This window comes from Aquarana catesbeiana, linkage group LG13 (assembly GCF_042186555.1).
Source record: "Aquarana catesbeiana isolate 2022-GZ linkage group LG13, ASM4218655v1, whole genome shotgun sequence".
Taxonomy (NCBI): domain Eukaryota; kingdom Metazoa; phylum Chordata; class Amphibia; order Anura; family Ranidae; genus Aquarana; species Aquarana catesbeiana.
In genome coordinates, this window is record NC_133336.1 from 2,585,875 (window position 1) to 2,608,869 (window position 22,995).

The 22,995-nt window shown below is 45.7% G+C and overlaps 1 protein-coding gene across 1 annotated transcript in view; it reads left to right on the forward strand.

Annotated features, from left to right (window-relative positions):
- The window catches only part of PPP2R5C (protein phosphatase 2 regulatory subunit B'gamma), a gene marked incomplete at its 5' end in the record, with an annotated part of 142,738 nt that extends 131,322 nt beyond the window's left edge, over positions 1–11,416 (forward strand). Inside the window, 2 exon segments of the mRNA XM_073609894.1 lie at positions 1,472–1,588; positions 8,101–11,416. Of these exon segments, the coding sequence (XP_073465995.1) occupies positions 1,472–1,588; positions 8,101–8,232 (249 nt within the window).
- Positions 11,417–22,995: the final 11,579 nt, after the last annotated feature.

Consider the following 22,995-nt stretch of genomic DNA (forward strand, 5'->3'; position numbering starts at 1 on the left):
GGGGGGGGAGGGGGGAGGAGCAGGGAGGAAAGGAGAGAAGAGGAGCGGGGGAAAGGAGCGAGGAGGCTCCCGTGTAGTGTTTGGGGACATGTGACCGGTCACCCTGTATTTATCACACAGATATTTGCATTTCTGAACAAACTCTTTTCTGTGTCTCTGTTCTTGGAGCTTTGATGGAGAAGCCGTATTCCTGCTGTGGGAGACCCTCTTAGAGTTTTTTGTTTTTCCTCCCTTCATCGTGTGGCTTCCTCTGCCAGCTGAACATTTCCCTGACTTCTGGAGTCTGGAATCTAATGGTAGGACAAGTGGGGTCCACAATCTGCCCCTCCCCCTCCCCCCAGGGGTTGTCCACCAAATTATTATATAGAAGACTAGAAAGACTAGTATGAGGGTAGCCATCAGCTCCGAGCACAAGAGGCAGACAATGATCTCCGAATGACTGTAACATAAATATGAGCTTCAGTCTGCAAACCATAAAAAATCATTTAGACTAAAAAAAAAAAAAAATTTAACATGTTTTGGTTACCGGAATCCGCTGTCACGTGTCGCTATCTGGCGCCTCTTCTGAGAGTCGAGACCGCTGCTCCAGCATTGTAGTCCCCTCCTGGTGACGTCATCCCGCCGCCGTCTCCTGTAACCTGAGAAGACACCAACACTGGACATCCAAGACACCCAAAGAAGGATCCTCCCCTCCCCCCATGAAGGAGATGACTTGGGATCACATGACCACGGATTTAGGTAAGTTAAAGAAGATCGTAGGTGGCTTTTTTTTCTTTTAAACCCAACTATGGGGGGAGGGGGGCACATTTCTGGGGATCATATTTATCATGACATGTATAGTTATGGCGGGTAGATCGGGGGGGGGGTCCAAGCTTGGGTCATAAAAGCTCAAAGTTCATAAAACATACAAAACAAACCCCAATAATTATATATAAATTTGGGTCTCCCCCCCCCCCCCCCCCATGTGATCCAGGCTGTAAGTCGTATGAAGACGCCATTTTTTATATATAAGCACCAGTCCTCTAGTATTGTAATCCATATATATCCCCGAATGATCTGTGAGATGTTTTCATGATTCTACGCCGCGCCGTTTCCTTTTACTGCCAGATATTCGGCTGAAACCCGTCAGATTCCTCCCAGCATGCGATTTTATTATTATTATTATTATTATTATTATTACATTTCACCTGCATTGCTTTTCCTTCATTTTTCTTCGGCTGACAACTGCAGAAATGATACATTTTGTTTTCTTTACAAATGCTGTAATACACTTGTGTATATATCATGTATATACTGTGATATATAATGCATGTAGTGTGTCTTGGCAGTCACAAGTCTACAATGCCCCCCCCCCTCCTCCTCCTCCTCCTCCTCCTCCTCCTCCTCCTCCTCCTCCTCCTCCTCCTTCTCCTCCTCCTCCTCCTCCTCCTCCTCCTTCTCTGGGGTAACCCCGGGTTTTTGTCTGTTTCAGTACCCCATTCACAGCGACACATCCCCTCTGAACAGTCCTGTTGCGATGGAGACAGACGGACCCTTACTTGAAGATGTACAGATGCTTAAAAAGACCGTGCGGGAAGAGGCATCTCAGGTAATATTACCTTTCACAGTTTTTGTGTTTTTTTTTTTTTACTACTTGTTGTGACATTGTAGCAGTTTACAAGGTAAAGCTACCGTACTTATCGTAGTATAACACCCACCTTCATTACAAGGGGAGGTTTCAGGAAAAAAAACGTACATTTTAAATAAATATATTTGAAGCAAAATAAGGTTCAGTGCCCCATCAATGCAGCCTCACCAGTGCCCCATCAATGCAGCCTCGCCAGTGCCCCATCAATGCAGCCTCGCCAGTGCCCCATCAATGCAGCCTCGCCAGTGCCCCATCAATGCAGCCTCGCCAGTGCCCCATCAATGCAGCCTCGCCAGAGCCCCATCAATGCAGCCTCGCCAGAGCCCCATCAATGCAGCCTCGCCAGAGCCCCATCAATGCAGCCTCGCCAGAGCCCCATCAATGCTGCCTCGCCAGTGCCCCATCAATGCTGCCTCGCCAGTGCCCCATCAATGCTGCCTCGCCAGTGCCCCATCAATGCTGCCTCGCCAGTGCCCCATCAATGCAGCCTCGCCAGTGCCCCATCAATGCAGCCTCGCCAGTGCCCCATCAATGCTGCCTCGCCAGTGCCCCATCAATGCTGCCTCGCCAGTGCCCCATCAATGCTGCCTCGCCAGTGCCCCATCAATGCTGCCTCGCCAGTGCCCCATCAATGCAGCCTCGCCAGTGCCCCATCAATGCAGCCTCGCCAGTGCCCCATCAATGCAGCCTCGCCAGTGCCCCATCAATGCTGCCTCGCCAGTGCCCCATCAATGCAGCCTCGCCAGTGCCCCATCAATGCAGCCTCGCCAGTGCCCCATCAATGCTGCCTCGCCAGTGCCCCATCAATGCAGCCTCGCCAGTGCCCCATCAATGCAGCCTCGCCAGTGCCCCATCAATGCAGCCTCGCCAGTGCCCCATCAATGCAGCCTCGCCAGTGCCCCATCAATGCAGCCTCGCCAGTGCCCCATCAATGCAGCCTCGCCAGTGCCCCATCAATGCAGCCTCGCCAGTGCCCCATCAATGCAGCCTCGCCAGTGCCCCATCAATGCAGCCTCGCCAATGCCCCATCAATGCAGCCTCGCCAGTGCCTCTCAGTGCAGCCTCGCTAGTGCCTCTCAGTGCAGCCTCGCCAGTGCCCCATCAATGCAGCCTCGCCGGTGCCCCATCAATGCAGCCTCGCCGGTGCCCCATCAATGCAGCCTCGCCGGTGCCCCATCAATGCAGCCTCGCCGGTGCCCCATCAATGCAGCCTCACCAGTGCCCCATCAATGCAGCCTCGCCGGTGCCCCATCAATGCAGCCTCGCCGGTGCCCCATCAATGCAGCCTCCCCGGTGCCCCATCAATGCAGCCTCCCCGGTGCCCCATCAATGCAGCCTCGCCAGAGCCCCATCAATGCAGCCTCGCCAGAGCCCCATCAATGCAGCCTCGCCAGTGCCCCATCAATGCAGCCTCGCCAGTGCCCCATCAATGCAGCCTCGCCAGTGCCCCATCAATGCAGCCTCGCCAGTGCCCCATCAATGCTGCCTCGCCAGTGCCCCATCAATGCAGCCTCGCCAGTGCCCCATCAATGCAGCCTCGCCAGTGCCCCATCAATGCTGCCTCGCCAGTGCCCCATCAATGCTGCCTCGCCAGTGCCCCATCAATGCAGCCTCGCCAGTGCCCCATCAATGCAGCCTCGCCAGTGCCCCATCAATGCTGCCTCGCCAGTGCCCCATGAATGCAGCCTCGCCAGTGCCCCATCAATGCTGCCTGATCAATGCCCATCTGCAGCCTCATAATTAAATTGCTCATCAATGCAGCCTGTTCAGTGCCTATCTACAGCCTCACCAGTATACAGAGATTAGATTACACAGCGGGGATCTCCCATTTACTCGGCGCCCTCTGTAATACGAAGTCCCGCCTCCTGGACAGCTCCTATGATGGACAGAACACCAGTCCAATGCCGGGACATGTGACGTCTATCATAGGAGCTGGTCCTGGAGGCGGGACTTCGTATTACAGAGATATCCCCGCTCTGTGTAATCCAGCAGTGCTTGAAAAAAGTGTGTATTATACGCCGACAAATACGGTACTTCTCACAAGATTCAAGGCCAAGCTAATCCCCACTCTAAAATCAGATCGTTCGTTCACCAATAAAGGCATCGCTGCTGATGATTAAATCAAAATATATATACAGAGCCTTGCAGAAGTATTCACCCCCCCCTTGGCATTTTTGGTGTTTTGTTGCCTCACAACTTGGAATTAACATGGATTGTTTGAGGATTTGCATCATTTAATGTACAGAACACGCCCACAACTTTAGAAGATGTTTGTTTGCTTCACAATAAAAAAAAAAAAAAAAAAAGACAAAATAACAGAAAAAGACAATGTGCATAACTATTCACCCCCTAAAGTCAATACTTTGTAGAGCCACCAATCACAGCTCCAAGTCTCTTTGGATTAGTCTCTATGAGGTGCCACATCTCACCACTGGGAATTTTGCCCATTCCTCCTTGTAAAACTGCTCCAGCTCCTTCCATTTGGATGGTTTGCCCTTGTGAACAGCAATCTTTAAAGCGGAGCTCCGCTGAAATTTTTTTTTTAAAAGTCAGCAGCTACAAATACTGCATCTGTTGACTTTTAAAACATGGACACTTACCTGTCCAGGGCGTCCGCGATGTCGGCACCCGAGGCCGAACCGTCTCTCCGTCCTCGGGTGCTGCCGCCTCCATCTTCGGTAAGGGAATCCGGAAGTGAAGGCTTGAGCCTTCACTTCCCCGTTCCCTACTGCGCATGCGCGAGTCGCGCAGCGCAATACGGATGTTCCCTGCTGTCTCTGGGTCCCTGCTGTCTCTGGGACCTGTCTCTGGGACCCAGCAGACAGTGGGGGGGGGACAGGAAGTGGTGTAAATAACCGCAGATTCTGTGGCTATCTATGTCGGAAGTGGGTACAGATACCTGTAATATACAGGTATCTGCACCCCCCTCCCCCCTGAAAGGTGTCAATTGTGACACTGGAGGGGGGGAGGAATCCGATGAGTGGAAGTTCCACTTTTGGGTGGAACTCCACTTTAAGTCTGACCACAGATTTTCTATTGGATTGAGGTCTGGGCTTTGACTAGGCCATTCCAACACATTTCCATGTTTCCCCTTAAACCACTCAAGTGTTGCTTTAGCAGTGTGTTTGGGGTCATTGTCCTGCTGGAAGGTGAACCTCCGTCCTAGCCTCAAATCACACACAGAGTGGTACGGGTTCTGCTGAAGAATATCCCTGTATTTAGCACCATCCATCTTTCCCTCAACTCTGACCAGTTTCCCAGTTCCGACTGCTGAAAATCATCCCCACAACATGATGCTGCCACCACCATGTTTCACAGTGGGGATGGTGTTCTTTGGGTGATGTGATGTGTTGGGTTTGCACCAGACATAGCGTTTTCTTTGATGGCCAAAAAGTTGAATTTTAGTCTCATCAGACCAGAGCACCTTCCTCCATACATTTTGGGAGTCTCCCACATGACTTTTCACAAACTGAAAACGTGCTATTTTGTTTTTTGGTGAAAGTAATGTCTTTCTTCTGGCCACTCTGCCATAAAGCCCAACTCTATGGAGTGTACATCTTATTGTGGTCCTATGTACAGATACTCCAGTCTCTGCTGTGGAACTCTGCAGATCCTCCAGGGTTACCTTAGGTCTCTGTGCTCCTCTCTGATTAATGCCCTCCTTGCCCGCTCCGTGAGTTTTGGTGTGCGGCCGTCTCTTGGCAGGTTTGCTGTTGTGCCATGTTCTTTCCATTTGGTTATGATAGATTTGATGGTGCTCCTAGGGATCATCAAAGATTTGGATATTTTTTTATAACCTAACCCTGACTTGTACTTCTCAACAACATTGTCCCTTACTTGTCTGGAGAGTTCCTTGGTCTTCATGGCAGTGTTTGGTTAGTGGTGCCTCTTAGGTGTTGCAGCCTCTGGGGCCTTTCACAAAGGTGTGTCTATGTAATGACAGATCATGTGACACTTAGATTGCACACAGGTGGACATCATTTCACTAATTATGGGACTTCTGAAGGTAATTGGTTGCACCAGAGCTTTTTATGGGCTTCATAACAAAGGGGGGTGAATACATACGCACATGCCAGTTATCAGTTTTTTTATTTCTGAAAAATAGTTTTATGTATATATTATTCTAATTTTACTTCACCAACTTAGACTATTGTGTTCTGATCATCACATATAATTCAGATTAAAAAAACATTGAACTAAAGGCTGTAATGTAACAAAATAGGTAAAAAGTCAAGGGGGTGAATACTTTTGTAAGGCACTGTATATATATATTTTTAATTAATTAACCCTCAAGAGGAATAACTGCCATTCATTTCTCTCCATGTTTTATAATTGTCTGAGATTGATGGACCTTTTTGATCTACAATGAATTGCTCCAAGTATGGTTTTCACCGAATACACAACATGACCAAATGCCCACCATATGGCCAAAAGTTTGGACACCTGTCTATCACAACTATGAGTCACTAATATGGTAAAATTGCTTCCATGTTTCTATGACGTTCTCCACTGTTCTGGGAAGACTTTCCACAAGATTTTGGAGGGTGTTTGTAGGAATTTGTGCCAATTACATGAGGTCAGGTACTGATTCTGGATGTAGACCTGGCTTACCAAATGTGTTCCAATCCATCACAAAGGTGTTCGGTAGGGATGAGGTCAGGGCTCTGTATAGGACACTCAAGTTCCTCCACACCAAACTGGCCAAACCATGTCTTTGTGGAGCTGGCCCACTTTGAAGCTATAACATCCTCCACTGTTCTGGGAAGGCTTTCCACAAGATTTTGGAGGTTGTCTTTGGGTATTTGGGCCTATTTGTGAGGTTAGATGAGAAGACTTGGCTTATCATTGGTTTTCCAATTCATCCCAAAGGCATTCAGTAGGGATGAGGTCAGGGCTCTGTACAGGACACTGGAGTTCCTTCACACTAAACTAGTCATACCATGACTTTGCTGGCTCTACTTTTCTAGAAAGGTTTCCCCCAAAATTTGGAGCATGTCTTTGAAAATTTGTAATGAGCCAAAGGAAAATTTGTGAGGTCAGATTTTGATGTTGGATGAGAATTCCTCCTGAAGGTGATCAGTAGGGTTGTGGTCAGGGCTCTGGGCAGGACACTCGAGTTCCTCCACACCAAACTTGGTCACACCATGTCTTTATGGAGCTGGCTTTGTACATACCGGACAGTCATGCTGGAACAGAAAAGAGTCTTCAGACTGTTACCACAAGTTTGGAAGAGAACAATTGTCCATAAAGAGTCCATTAGGCCTTGATCAACTAATGAAATTGTAAGCCTTGTTGCTCATTTTGTGTTTCTCTGGAGGTTCTCGAGTTCCTCCACAACCAAACTGTTAAACCATGTCTTTGTGGAGCTGGCCCACTTTGCATCTATAACAGCCTCCGCTCTTTTGGGAAGACTTTCCACAAGATTTTGGAGGGAATCTATGCCCATTTGTGAGGTCGGGTACTGATATTGGATGAGAAGACACAGCTCACATTCAGCATTCTTATTCATCTCAAAGGTGTTCTGTAGAGTTGAGGCCAAGACTCAGTGCCACACCTCCTCCACACCATACTGGTCAATTTAATGTTTATGGATCTGGCTTAAATTTGGTGTTCCAATTCCCCAATTCATCCCAAATATGTTCAGTAGGGATGAGGTAAGGGTTCTGTACAGGACACTGGAGTTCCTCCACACCAATCCCATCACACCATGTCTTTACGGAGCTGGCTTTGTACATGGGGATGCTGGAACAGAAAAGGGTCTTCACCAAACTGTTACCACAAGGTTGGAAGAGTACAATTGTCTACAATCTTTTTGTATGATGGACCCTTCACTGAAGGCACCTAAATGCCATCACTGGAAGGGGGGTTCACATACTTTTGGCCATATAATGTATTCACCTAACTTAACTAACCCAACGCCGTACTTTCATGAGTTATTATCCAAGATAAATCTGCATTAAAGAATGTTTTTATGTTTTACCGAAGGGGGGGAGGCCACTTCCAGAGTAATGACCATATTTTTGGAATGTGATGCCCCACAGGGTAATATACTGTAGGTGTTCTAGTCAGATGTCCACACTGATTTGGTCGTATATTGTATGTTTGCTGTAACTTCTTGCTGATCATATGTGTAGGGCAGACGTGTCGGTGGGGCCTAGTAGCCCCTTACTACACATGTTCATTGTGCTTCACTGTTCTCTATGGAGAGCGCGCTCACTACGTTCTCCCCGACATACTGACCGCACTGTCCCCATTTATGATCAGGAACTGGTGGGAGGGGCTCCCAGTCATGTGACTGGGTGGAAATGGCAATGGTGACATAATCGGGAACTCCACCTTTTTTTTGTTTTGCCAGCCTTTTAAGGGGTTCTGGAGATGGTATGGAGGGTATTGTATTGAAGAGAAGTCCATAATACCGGTAAAACATTTTCCTTCATTTCTCCCGCCTGACATTTTATGTTTTTCATTTCCAGGCTCTAAAAGATTTAAAGAAGGACCGACCTCTTGTACGACGCAAGTCAGAATTGCCTCAGGACATCTATACCATGAAAGCCTTGGAATCTCATTGCCGAGCTGACGAATTAATAACCCACGACGGGCATTAGACTTTGACAATTCAATCATACTTTGTGGATTTTTTTTTTCCTCCCTCTCCCCTCTCCAGAAGCAATGAGTAGAAAGAGGAAAAATAACTTTTTTTTTTTTTTTTGTGCCATACCGATCTCTTTAAACGCAGTCCAAGCTTTTCTCACCCCTGTTCTGTAGGCAATAAGTCCCAGCGTTCAGCCTAAGATCTGACGTTCAAACAATGGTAACAAGTCTTCTGTAATCTGTGCAGAGCGATGGGGTGACGTCTCACCAAAAATTCACACACAGCCATGCAAAGGACACTGGTGCTTCGGAACGATCGTTTACTTCAATTTACTAACGCATTTCTTTACTTTGCTCTTTTATATTGTTGATTAGGGGGAACAATTAGAGGCTTTAACTGCATGTGCTGCGTAGACTTTGTTGGTTAACCTTTCCTCCCACAATCCCCGTCTCAAGTTTAGTTTAATTATTATTACTCCTCAGGTTTTTTTGGGGTTTTTTTTTTTTTTTTTTTGGGCGGGGAAAAGTTCTTGTTCTGTATCTCTTCTTTGTGTATTGAAAAGCCATATTCTTGTTGGTCTTCATCACATCATCATTTAAGTATTAAAAAAACATTTCTAAAAGTGCACTAAAGAACCATTCTATCACCATCTAATGACACGAGCGCCGCTCTTCCACCCATCTAATGACACGAGCGCTGCTCTTCCACCCATCTGGTGACACGAGCGCCGCTCTTCCACCCATCTAATGACACGAGCGCCGCTCTTCCACCCATCTAATGACGCGAACGCCGCTCTTCCACCCATCTAATGACACGAGCGCCGCTCTTCCACCCATCTAATGACACGAGCGCCGCTCTTCCACCCGTCTAATGACACGAGCGCCGCTCTTCCACCCATCTAATGACACGAGCGCCGCTCTTCCACCCATCTAATGACACGAGCGCCGCTCTTCCACCCGTCTAATGACACGAGCGCCGCTCTTCCACCCATCTAATGACACGAGCGCCGCTCTTCCACCCATCTAATGATGCGAACGCCGCTCTTCCACCCGTCTAATGACACGAGCACCGCTCTTCCACCCATCTAATGACACGAGCGCCGCTCTTCCACCCGTCTAATGACACGAGCGCCGCTCTTCCACCCATCTGGTGACACGAGCGCCGCTCTTCCACCCGTCTAATGACACGAGCGCCGCTCTTCCACCCGTCTAATGACACGAGCGCCGCTCTTCCACCCATCTGGTGACACGAGCGCCGCTCTTCCACCCATCTAATGACACGAGCGCCACTCTTCCACCCGTCTAATGACACGAGCGCCGCTCTTCCACCCATCTGGTGACACGAGCGCCGCTCCTCCATCCATCTAATGACACGAGCGCCGCTCTTCCACCCATCTGGTGACGCGAGCGCCATTCTTCCACCCATCTGGCGACACGAGCGCCGCTCTACTACCCAACTGGTGACGCGAGCGCCGCTCTTCCACCCAACTGGTGACACGAGCGCCGCTCTTCCACCCAACTGGTGACGCGAGCGCTGCTCTTCCACCCATCTAATGACGTGAGCGCCGCTCTACTACCCATCTGGTGACATGAGCGCCGCTCTTCCACCCAACTGGTGACGCGAGCGCTGCTCTTCCACCCATCTAATGACACGAGCGCCACTCTACTACCCATCTGGTGACACGAGCGCCGCTCTTCCACCCATCTGGTGACACGAGCGCCACTCTTCCACCCATCTGGTGACACGAGCGCCGCTCTTCCACCCATCTGGTGACGCGAGCGCCACTCTTCCCCCCCCATCTGGTGACGCGAGCGCTGCTCTATTAAAAAAGTAAAAAAAAGAAAATCAAGTAAATATAACAAAAAAAACTTTGTGTTGAAAAATGGAAAAAAAAAAGTTGTGATTTTGTTTCACTGCTGATCCTGTTCCTGGGCACGCGCGTTCCTCACCTTTTACTTAACGCTTTCATTGGAGGGAGCTTTAGATTTTTTTTTTTCATTTGCTGGTAGTAACCGTAAGAAGTATATATACTGTATAAGCTGTTGGCTCTTTATAAATGTGTATATTTTTGGAGGAAGGCTGATTATTTGTGAGTTTTTATATAAAGGAGTTTGCAGAAATAGGCCTCAGAAAATGAGACGTTGCTGGCGGCCGTGCGACACGCGGAGTGTTTCCCTACGTTCTAAAGTTCTATTTTAGAAGCGCACTCTCCGATGATCCTGTAAATACGTCTGTTTTGCTGTTTGATTCCAGATGCTGCTATGATTTCCCCTTATGGGGGGTGACATGGCATTGTGTAGTCCGGGTTCAAGCAGACTGATTTTTTTTTATTTTATTTTATTTTTTTTGTAATCTCAGGGCGGCCAGTATTCAAGGTTTTTGCAACTTTTTTGTTCTCCTTCAACCAGCTCAGATTAGTATTAGTCAAGGAAGCTTCAATGATCACAAAAATAATCGCTTCTTTGTGGCAATGTGTTACAGTTCCTGTAAAAGGCCTTTTTTTTTTTTTTTTTTTTTTTGATTTATTTTTTCAGTTTTTTGGCTTTTATGCTTCAGGAGGGACTCTTTCAGCAGAGAAAGTGCAACTGAGTTCTCAACTTTGTTCCCCCTGTAAAAAAAAAAAAAAAACAAAGCTCTGGAACAACAACGCTTCACACGAAGAGCAGAGATAAAAGGGCGGCGCGGCGCTTGTCTGTTGCGTATTTGGTGTACCATTGTTTGAACCTCCATCATCTTTCGCTGTTAATTTATTATTATTTTTTTTCTTTGTGTACATGGGCAAAAAAAAAAAACATCGCTTAGAAAACGAGAACGCTTCAACCCTTTTCTCATTTTACCCGACTCACAGCCTGTATATCGATGTTTGGTTGACTGTGCAAACTCATCTATTTTTGTTATAAAAAAAAAAGAAATTGTGTTTTTGTTTTTCTTGGTCTTTATTGCAGGAAAACATTCACCAAATAAGGCAAAGAAAACACCATGGGGGATTTTTTTTTTTTTTTTTTTTGGTGATTGTTTTTCTCAATAAAGTCGATTGTTCACACCTTTTTTTTCAGAAATTTTTACCTGTACATCAGGAATGTCAACAGTACTATGACAAGTGTCTTTTTAGCGTGGCTGTAGTATGGCTTCATTTTAATATTGTACATACATTGTACTTTGTTTTATGGTAATAAGTAATAAAACTTTAGACTTCATATTTTGTACAAAATGGTCCTGTGTACAAATGGCAGAACGAATAAAGCTGCTTTTCTTTTTAAACACGCCGTGCGGTTTTAAAGAAGAACCCCGAGTCACCGGTGCTTATCGCCGAGCAACAACTGGATCGTCCCGAACCGCCTCCACCGCCGCTCAAGATTTCCATTCTTTTCTCTAACTTTTTTTTTTTTTTTTTTTTTTTTTCCTTGTTCATTCTGTATAAAAACAGTTTAAGCACTTAATATTTAATGTGCTGTTGGATAGTTTTCAAAACTATTGGTGTATTATTTGGACTCAATAAAGGACATGACTTTCAATATGACCGCTGTGTTCCTGAGAACTGGTAACGCGAGACGAGGGATCATTGTACGTTTTTATATTGGTGGTGGTGGAGGGGTGATAGATATAGAGATATACTATATTACCAAAAGTATTGGGACGCCTGCCTTTACACACACATGACCTTTTAACCACTTCAGCCCCGGAAGGATTTACCCCCTTCCTGACCAGAGGACTTTTTACAATTTGGCACTGCGTCGCTTTAACTGCTAATTGCGCGGTCATGCAATGCTGTACCCAAACGAAATTTGCGTCCTTTTCTTCCCACAAATAGAGCTTTCTTTTGGTGGTATTTGATCACCTCTGTGGTTTTTAATTTTTGCGCTATAAAGGGAAAAAAGACCGAAAATTTTGAAAACAAAAAGATATTTTCTACTTTTTGTTATAAAAAAAACTCAATTTTAGTCATACATTTAGTCTAAAATGTATTCGGCCACATGTCTTTGGTAAAAAAAAAAAATGTCAATAAGCGTATATTTATTGGTTCACGCAAAAGTTATTGCGTCTACAAACTAGGGTACATTTTCTGGAATTTGCACAGCTTTTAGTTTATGACTGCCTATGTCATTTCTTGAGGTGCTAAAATGGCAGGGCAGTACAACCCCCCCCCCCCTCCCCCCGAATGACCCCATTTTGGAAAGTAGACACCCCTTGGAAATTGCTGAGAGGCATGTTGAGCCCATTGAATATTCATTTTTTTTTGTCCCAAGTGATTGAATAATGACAAAAAAAAAAAAAAAATTTACAAAAAGTTGTCACTAAATGATATATTGCTCACACAGGCCATGGGCATATGTGGAATTACACCCCAAAATACATTTAGCTGCTTCTCCTGAGTACGGGGATACCACATGTGTGGGACTTTTTGGGAGCCTAGCCGCGTACGGGGCCCCGAAAACCAATCACCGCCTTCAGGATTACTAAGGGCGTAAATTTTTGATTTCACTCCTCACTACCTATCACATTTTTGAAGGCCATAAAATGCCAGGACAGTTCAACCCCCCCCAAATGACCCCATTTTGGAAAGTAGACACCCCAAGCTATTTGCTGAGAGGCATGTCGAGTCCATGGAATATTTTATATTGTGACACAAGTTGCGGGAAAATGACACACTTTTTTCTTTTGTTTTTTTTTGCACAAAGTTGTCACTAAATGATATATTGCTCACACAGGCCATGGGCATATGTGGAATTGCACCCCAAAATACATTCTGCTGCTTCTCCTGAGTACGGGGATACCACATGTGTGGGACTTTTTGGGAGCCTAGTCGCGTACGGGACCCCGAAAACCAATCACCGCCTTCAGGATTTCTAAGGGCGTAAATTTTTTATTTCACTCTTCACTGCCTATCACAGTTTCGGAGGCCATGGAATGCCCAGATGGTACAAACCCCCCCCCAAATGACCCCATTTTGGAAAGTAGACACCCCAAGCTATTTGCTGAGAGGCATGGTGAGTATTTTGCAGCTCTCATTTGTTTTTGAAAATGAAGAAAGACGAGAAAAATGTATTTTTTTTTTCTTTTTTCAATTTTCAAAACTTTGACAAAAAATGAGGTCTGCAAAATACTCACTATACCGCTCAGCAAATAGCTTGGGGTGTCTACTTTCCAAAATGGGGTCATTTGGGGGGGTTTTGTGCCACCTGGGCATTCCATGGCCTCCGAAACTGTGATAGGCAGTCAAGAGTGAAATCAAAAATTTACGCGCTTAGAAAGCCTGAAGGCGGTGCTTGGTTTTCGGGGTCCCGTACGCGGCTAGGCTCCCAAAAAGTCTCACACATGTGGTATCCCCGTACTCAGGAGAAGCAGCAGAATCTATTTTGGAGTGTAATTTCACATATTCCCATGGCATGTTTGAGCAATATATCATTTAGTGACAACTTTGTGCAAAAAAAAAATGTGTCTTTTTCCCGCAACTTGTGTCACAATATAAAATATTCCATGGACTCGACATGACTCTCAGCAAATAGCTTGGGGTGTCTACTTTCCATAATGGGGTCATTTGGGGGGGGTTTGAACTGTCCTGGCATTTTATGCACAACATTTAGAAGCTTATGTCACACATCACCCACTCTTCTAACCACTTGAAGACAAAGCCCTTTCTGACACTTATTGTTTACATGAAAACATTTTTTTTTTTTTTGCAAGAAAATTACTTTGAACCCCCAAACATTATATATTTTTTTTAAAGCAAAGGCCCTACAGATTAAAATGGTGGGTGTTTCATTTTTTTTTTTTTCACACAGTATGTGCGCAGTGATTTTTAAAACGCATTTTTTGGGGAAAAAACACACTTTTTTTCATTTTAATGCACTAAAACACACTATATTGCCCAAATGTTTGATGAAATAAAAAAAGATGATCTTAGGCCGAGTACATGGATACCAAACATGACATGCTTTACAATTGCGCACAAACGTGCAGTGGCGACAAACTACATACATTTTTAAAAACCTTTACAGGTTATCACTTTAGATCTACAGAGGAGGTCTACTGCTAATATTACTGCCCTCGATCTGACCTTCGCGATGATACCTCACATGCATGGTGCAATTGCTGTTTACATTTGACGCCAGACCGACGCTTGCGTTCGCCTTTGCGCGAGAGCAGGGGGGGGGAACAGGGGTGCTTTTTTTTTTTCTTTATTTTTTTTTTCTTTTTTATCTTATTTTTAAACAGTTCCTTTCTTTTTTTTTATCATTTTTATTGTTATGTCAGGGAATGTAAATATCCCCTATGATAGCAATAGGTAGTGACAGGTACTCTTTTTTGAAAAAATTGGGGTCTATTAGACCCTAGATCTCTCCTCTGCCCTCAAAGCATCTGATGACACCAAGATCGGTGTGATAAAATGTTTTCCCAATTTCCCAATGGCGCTGTTTACATCCGGCGAAATCTAAGTCATGAAATGCTCGTAGCTTCTGGTTTCTTAGGCCATAGAGATGTTTGGAGCCATTCTGGTCTCTGATCAGCTCTATGGTCAGCTGGCTGAATCACCGGCTGCATTCTCAGGTTCCCTGTTGGGACAGGAGAGCCAGAGAAAAACATGGAAGACAGTGGGGGGGGGGGGGGGCATTCCCTCCCACTGCTTGTAAAAGCAGTCTAGAGGCTAATTAGCTACTAGGATTGCTTTTACATGAAAGCCGACCGCTGACTGAAAAGAATGATACCAAGATGATACCTAAACCTGCAGGCATCATTCTGGTATAACCACTCAAAGTCCAGCAACATACCAGTACGTTGCTGGTCCTTGTTGGGCATATATTGTAATCTTTTTTTTTTTTTTTTTTTTTTCCTTGCAGCCTGTGGGCTGAACGAAAAAAAGAGATTGATCGGTGGGTATGCCCATCATTAGAATACCTCCCTTCATCCGCCCACTTCTAATGATGGGCATACATGCACCGTTTATATATGCTGAAGCCCCATCCGCCCCAAACGTTAGGAGCAAATCGCTCCTCCGCCCTCTGCTGCCCCCACGCTTCCGCATACATCACCTCCGACAGCGCTGGAGTCACGGCTTTATATATCGTGGGAGCAAACGCTGTTGCTGTCAAGATAAATAAATCCGTGCTGCAGCTGAACGGCGTACCTGAAGACAAAAAAAATGGTTAACAATAAAGCACAGTAAACGGTAAAGTATAAAAAATTGCATACCTGAAAAGCAGACATGATAAAACATAATAACAATAAAACATTGCAGAATAGAATACAGTAAAAAAGAGCAGAACAATATAGAGAGAGAGAACAATAAAACGACAACTATTTTTTTTTTTATTTTTTTTTTTTTACACTTTTTTTTGTAACTGTAACTTTTATAACTGTAACCGGTTCCAGGTTCGGGTCTCTTGATGGCATCTTGGGAGACCCTGTGAAAGTGTGTCCTAGTCTGTGCAATGCTGTACCCTACGCTAATACTCAACTAGTGTATGGTAGCGTTCAAAACATTCACCAATGCAAAGACCAGGATTGTCAGGACAGGAGGGACAATAATAGCGGGTGTCACGCCTATATCCGCGCTTGCTGCAGACACAACATCTTTTTTGGGGGGGTTCGTTGGGTAGGGGTACTCGGGAGGACATAAAGAAAATGCCTCTCATGCAGCCGACTGCATTTGGTTGGGGATGTGAATGGGGGAAGTACGGGCGCTGCAGAAGTGGTGGGTTCCCAATTAGGATTGGGGAATGCAGTAGGAAGGGCACTATGGGCACGACGGGCCTGTGTTTGTCTTCTTGGTGGCAGCGGGACACTACTTGTGCTTGCCACCTCACCAGCTTGAACTGCACTTATGGGACTCGCCACGTCACCAAGTGTTACTGCAGTGCTGGTTTGACTACGACCGGGGTGTACTAGGCCGCTGGCGCTTGCCAGTTCACCAAAACGCTACCAAAAAAACTGTTAGCGATCGCAGGGATCAGGCCTGACTCTGCGAACGCTGCAGTTATTTGTTTAGTGTTTTGTAAGTGACAGTGATCGATCGATACTGCACTTGGGTGGGCCGGGCGGAGGGGCAAAATGCAGATGCTAGCAGGTATCTGGGCTGATCCCGCTAACACTGCGTTTTTGGGAACCCTAAACTGCTGGGGACGCTAGTATAGATCTGATCGGATCAGATATTGATCCATTCAGATACTATACCACTAAGGGAGGTGTACGGTGCGTGCGTGGGTGTTAGCGGTACTGGCACTAACCTGACGCTGCCTGGGGCGACGCAGACCTTATCTGACCCTAAAACCTAACTTATATCACCGCTGGGCGATCAGGGGCTAAACCTTTATTCGGTAATAAACGGCGGGTGCCCTGACACTATGAAAAATAAACGAACTAACCACCGTCACCCGTAACGGTTATATGGTGATCAGTGGTGAAAGGGTTAACTAGGGGGCAATCAAGGGGTTAAAACATTTATTAGGTAGTATATGGGGGTCCCTGTCACTATAAAATGCTGACGATGAACCTATATATTTACCTCCCTAACTAGCGTCACCTGTGTCACTAATACAGCGATCAGAAAAACGATCGCTTAGTGACACTGACGACGGGGGGTGATCAAAGGGTTAAAACTTTATTGGGGGGGGTACCCTAGACCTAAAGGGGGCTAATACTAACTGCCCTACCACTACTAACTGTCACAAACTGACACCATGCAGTAATCAGAAAAAAAAAAAAAACTGCTATTGTTGTCACTGTGATGGGGGGGGGGTGGGGGGTGATGGGGGGTGAAATGTGTGCCTAGTGTGTTTTACTGTAATGTTGTGTTGTTGCACTTGCTTAGATGTCTTCTCTCCTCGGCGCCGGAACGGAAAATACCGACCCGAGGAGCGATGACATCACTTCCTCTGCCGCTGTTTACTATACAGCAGCAGAGGAAGATTCTCATTCGTTGGGAGCGATCGCGAGGGGGGGGGGGGGGGACGAATGAGTGGTCTCCCCCTCAGCCTGGATCGCTCCCCTAATGAAGCCGACCGCCTCGGGCACCAGGAAGAAGATCACGTACCAGGTAGGTGATTTTGCCTGCCCGTGCCATTCTGCCGCAGTATATCTGCGTTAGGTGGTCGGCAAGCGGTTAATGAAGGTACAACATTTATGAACTCACGTGGTTGATGATTAAAACAGACACATCTAAAGCTGTCCACATAGACCATCCCCCGCACCGCCAACGTCATCTCTTCCACAAGCGCTTCAAGCCTCACTTTCAGATCGCTCTACTCCAGGGTAGTCTTCCCGGTCACGATTGCAGACTGACAGCGGTGAGAGCCGGTGGTGCGGGGGATGGTCTATGTGGACCGCTTTACCCCGGATGCCAGCATACTTAGATGTGTCTCTTTTAATCGTCAACCATGTGATTTGCTAAATGTTGTATCTTCATTAAATGTAACCATATTGCTACACTTAGAGGCGCCCTTTCTTCTCTTTTATACTCTGGAGCTCCTGCTGGATTCTGCTTCTAATCCTCTTGCGGAGGCTTCCATTTGTAGATGGACATTTTATGGTTACAGGAGGTTTTACTGTGTCTATGACTGATTCCAAGGGTGACTTGAATATTAATCCCTAAATATTTAAATGTATCCGTTACTGTTAAAGGGCACTGAGTAGGGATTACTGTTAGGTTGTGGATCCAGTGGGATCAGTGCTGACTTATGCCCCGTACACACGGTCGGATTTTCCGATGGGAAATGTCCAATCGGAGCGTGTTGTCGGAAATTCCGACCGTGTGTGGGCTCCATCGGACATTTTCCATCGGATTTTCCGACACACAAAGTTTGAGAGCAGGATATAAAATTTTCCGACAACAAAATCCGTTGTCGGAAATTCCGATCGTGTGTACACAAATCCGACGGACAAAGTGCCACGCATGCTCAGAATAAATAAAGAGATGAAAGCTATTGGTCACTGCCCCGTTTATAGTCCCGACGTACGTGTTTTACGTCACCGCGTTCAGAACGATCGGATTTTCCGACAACTTTGTGTGACCGTGTGTATGCAAGACAAGTTTGAGCCAACATCCGTCAGAAAAAATCCTAGGATTTTGTTGTTGGAATGTCCGAACAAAGTCCGACCGTGTGTCCGATCAATGTCCGATCAATGTCCGACCGTGTGTACGATCAATGTCCGATCGTGTGTCTGATCAATGTCCGACCGTGTGTACGGGGCATTAGAGTCCAATTGATACGAAAGCCCAAAAAAATCTCTGAGTTCCCGTATCAATGTAAAAGCAGCAGCCAACGAGCTACGTGGATCATCAAGATACAGGAGAATATCGTCTGCATAATACGACCCACGTTCTTCCAGTTCTTCCAGTTCCTCCAGTTCTCCTATCCGCAGGTCCCGGACATTGCTATCCTCCCTTATCTTAGCAGCCAAGGGTTCAATGGCCAATGCAAACAGGAGAGGAGACGGGACAACCCTGCCTGGTCCCTCTATGTATCTTGAATGAATCCGAGATCAGCCCATTGACCCCGGTACTGGCCGTGGGCTCAATATAAAGGAGTCACACCCAGAAAACAAACCTGGACCCAAATCCTAATTTAATCAAAAGTGAAAAGAGATATCTGTGACGGGAGTCACTTTGGACGGGGGGCTTGTAGAAATCAGCATACCTTGGAGAGCTCTGGAATCTTCTTGTCCAGCTCCCCCGGCCCCTCCTATGTGTAAGTCCCCCTGTGTCTATTAGGGGTGCAGAGTGACCGAGAACCCCACTATGATCTGTACTAATCAGACTCACTGTACAACCACCCTGCAATATTATATATATTGCATATTGTCTCGTATACTGTTGTAGACTCTTTACTAGATTGAGGTGTGGCTGTATCCCATTGTTCTATTGCAGGGGTCTCAAACTGGTGGCCCTCCAGCTGTTGCGTAACAAGTCCCATCATGCCTCTGCCTGTGGGAGTCATGCTTGTAACTGTCAGCCTTGCAATGCCTCATGGGACTTGTAGTTTTGCAACAGCTGGAGGGCCGCCAGTTTGAGACCCCTGTTCTATTGTTTGTGTCTGCCTTGGGAACAACCTATTATGGGATGTACATGTCTCTGTGGATTAGGAGAGAGGACTCGATCTGCTCTACCTCCTCCCGGATCCAGGAGCTAGCGGGTACATTGTTGATGAAAGGTGTTGATGCCTGAGCCTCCATCCTTGGGTGAGTGAGCTCACCATCCACTGTCCTTCTCTCCTGTTCTCTCTCCTACCTCCGAGGGAGTGAGTACATTCAGGTAAGGGGGGGACGGAGATGTAAGGGGTGCTCTGAGAACCCTGATTTAAGGGGCAATACTGGGGACTCTGATGTAAGTTGGGGTTTCGGCGGAGCAGAACCCCCCCCCCCTTTACATCAGATTTCCTCTTTACATCAGAGTCCACAGCGTTCCCCCTTTTAAAAAAAAAAAATAGCTGTGCGCCACAAACCTGAAAACCCGACGCTGGGACGAGCTGTGCCTGGTGCCGGAGCGCTGATCCCTCTTCAGGCCCGAAGAAAGGGTCTAAGCATAGGTGTGCGCACAGGGTGTGCCAGGTGTGCCCGGGCACACCCTAATCACCCCGTGTGGTGCAGATTCCCCCTGCTTAGACCCCTGATATTCCACCAAAGCCCCCTAACAGGGCTCCTAAAAAGTTGTAAAAAAAAAAAAATTGTAAAAATGTATAAAAAATAAAAACTACTGACACCGTCCACTAACTTACTAACACCAATCTCTGCTCTACTGACACAGTCAGTATATATATATATATATACACACATCCACACAAACACATATGTGTTTGAGCTTTGGGGTGTACACCAGGGTTGCCACCTCATCCCTTTAAACCCACATGAATTCCTCGGGTTCTGTGGCTGATTAAGGTGGTAATTAAACTCACTTGGGGCCTCATCCACACCTCCCAACATTATGAGATAGGAATGGGGGGCACCTACTAGCAAATGTATGTAGGAATAGGACACGCCCCCTGCCACTCCCCCTTAAAGGAGAATTAACCGAAAAAAAGGTTAAGTAAATCCACAAAGGTCTTTTTTTTTTTTTTAGCACTACTATTCCTTTATATTGGCTATTAACATTTACAAATGCAGCAATTTAGAAATTGGATGAAAGGTTTAGCTCTGGAAAACACTTTTTGAAAGATACAAACTATATGGATCAGACCAAAATGAGGGGGAAAAGAGGGACAAAATCAGGGACAGTTGGGAGCTGTGCCTCATCTGCATTAAATTATCATCAGAACCCGTGTAATTCATGTGTGTTCGGGTTTAAAGGGATGAAGTGGCCACCCTAGTCCACACCTAATGGGTCTAAGTAATGTCAAAAAAATTATGTGTTACCTTAAATTAGCCAATAAAGGGGATCAGTTAAAACTCCAAACTTTCTTTTTGTAGTGATAATAATTGGACACTAGATGGCACTCCAGCTATTCTGATGAATCTCAGCTCGATTATTCAGTGATAACACAGTCTGGACACTAGGTGGAGCTCTAACTGGAAAACACGTTTAACAGGTGGTTTGTGTAATGGCAATGCAAAAAAAAAAAAAAAAAAAGAAGCTGTTGCTGATATGAAATTAATGATCTGCCTAAAAAAACTGGCGAATTATGTATTTTATTCTGCATTATATTATTGTAAAAAAAAAAGACAACATTACCAAATTACATTTTTGAACTATTTTGAATGACATCAATATATGGATATATATATATATCAATATCTCTCTCCTGTCATGAATTGAAAATAAATGATTATTAATATACAGGATTTATATTATTAATATTATTATTTTTATACAAGATTTATATTATTATTATACAGGATTTATATTATTATTATACAGGATTTATATTATTATTATTATTATACAGGATTTATATTATTATTATTATTATACAGGATTTATAAAGCGCCAACAGTTTGAGCATCGCTTTACAACATGAGGGCGGACAGTGCAGCTCAATACAGGAGGGATCAGAGGGCCCCCCCCATCCTGAGGGATTAAAGGGGTTGTAAAGGTTCATTTTTTTAAAAAAATAACAAACATGTTATACTTACCTCCTCTGTGCAGTTGGTTTTGCACAGAGCCCCCCCCCCCCCGATCCTCCTCTTCTGGGATCCCCTGCTGGTGCTATCAGCTCCTCCTCTTCTCAAATGCCCCCATGGAAGAGCCGCTGTCTATGGGGGGCACCCTTGCGGGCACGCTCTATTGACACAGACAGCGGGACTCGGCCCACCCCCCCCCCCCGGCTCCCGTGTCACTGGATTGGATTGACAGCAGCGGGAGCCAATTGCTGCGCTGCTATCCATCTATCCAACGAGGACTCCGAGACAGCAGCTGGAGCTGGTGTGCTCGTCTCCGTCGCTGGAAAGATCAGGTTCAGGTAAGTAAAAGGGGGGGGCTCTGGGGGCTGCTGTCCTATAGAAGGTCTTTCACTTTAATGCATACAATGCAAACCCCTTCACCGCAAACCGTAGCTGTACGTCGGTACTTTGCCGTAGAATACCGGGGTTATGGCAGCAGAGAGCTACCATAACCTGGCATTTTCTGAAACCGTGGGCGGTCCTCTTTAAGGTGAAAGTGGTCTCTGTGGCGGATTCACCGCAAGATCGCTTTTATCGGCGGCGGGAGAGGTGCTCACCCCCCCGCCGCGTTTTGATTTTAGCGGCGGAGACGATCCGTTCCTTTCCCCCTCAGCGTGAGGGAACGATGCCCCCCCCCACCCCCACCCCCACTCAGCTCCATAACATTGGATGACGGAAGCGACGTCAAACGTCCCTCCCGCTCAACGACCTTGAAGGGGAATTTTTTTTTTTTTTATTGCATTTTAGTGTAAATATGAGATCTGATGTCTTTCTGACCCCCCAGATCTCACATTAAAGAGGACCTGTCATGTTTTTTTTTAATTACAAGAGATCTTTACATTCTTTGTAATAGGAATAAAAGTGATCCAAACATTTTTTTTTTTTAAAGGGACAGTGTAAAAATAAAAAAATAACTAAAATAATGGCGTAAAAAAAAAATTTAAAGGGCCCCGTGCCGCTGAGCTTGCACGCAGAAGTGAACGCATACGTAAGTCGCGCCCGCATATGAAAACGGTGTTCAAACCACACATGTGAGGTATCGCTGCGATCGTTCGAGCGAGATAAATAATTCTGGATCTCCTCTGTAACTCAAAACTGGCAACCTGTAGAAATGTTTTAAACGTCGCCGTCGAGATTTTTAGGGGGCCAAAGTTTGTCACCATTTCACGAGCGGGCGCAATTTTGAAGCGTGACATGTTGGGTATCAATTTACTCGGTGTAACATTATCTTTCACAATATAAAAAAAAATTGGGCTAACTTTACTGTTGTCTTATTTATTAATTCGAAAAAGTGTATTTTTCCCCCCAAAAAATTGCGTTTGTAAGACCGCTGCGCAAATACGGTGTGACATAAAGTATTGCATCGACCGCCATTTAGTTCTCTAGGGTGTCTGAAAAAATATATAATGTTTGGGGGTTCTAAATAATTTTCTAGCAAAGAAAATGATTTTAACTCTTGCAAGTGTAAAAAAAAAATGCTCGGTTCTTAAGTGGTTGTAAACCCTCTGTCATCGTTTATAACTTACTAATACAGTGGAACCTCGGTTAACGAGTAACGCGGTTAAACAAGCGTTTAGAAAGACGAGCGACTTTTTTTTTTTAAATTCTGATTCGGTTTGTGAGTGTTGTCTCGCAAAACAAGCAGAATTCAAGCTAATGTGGTGTGCAGTACTGCAATTTGGCCAGA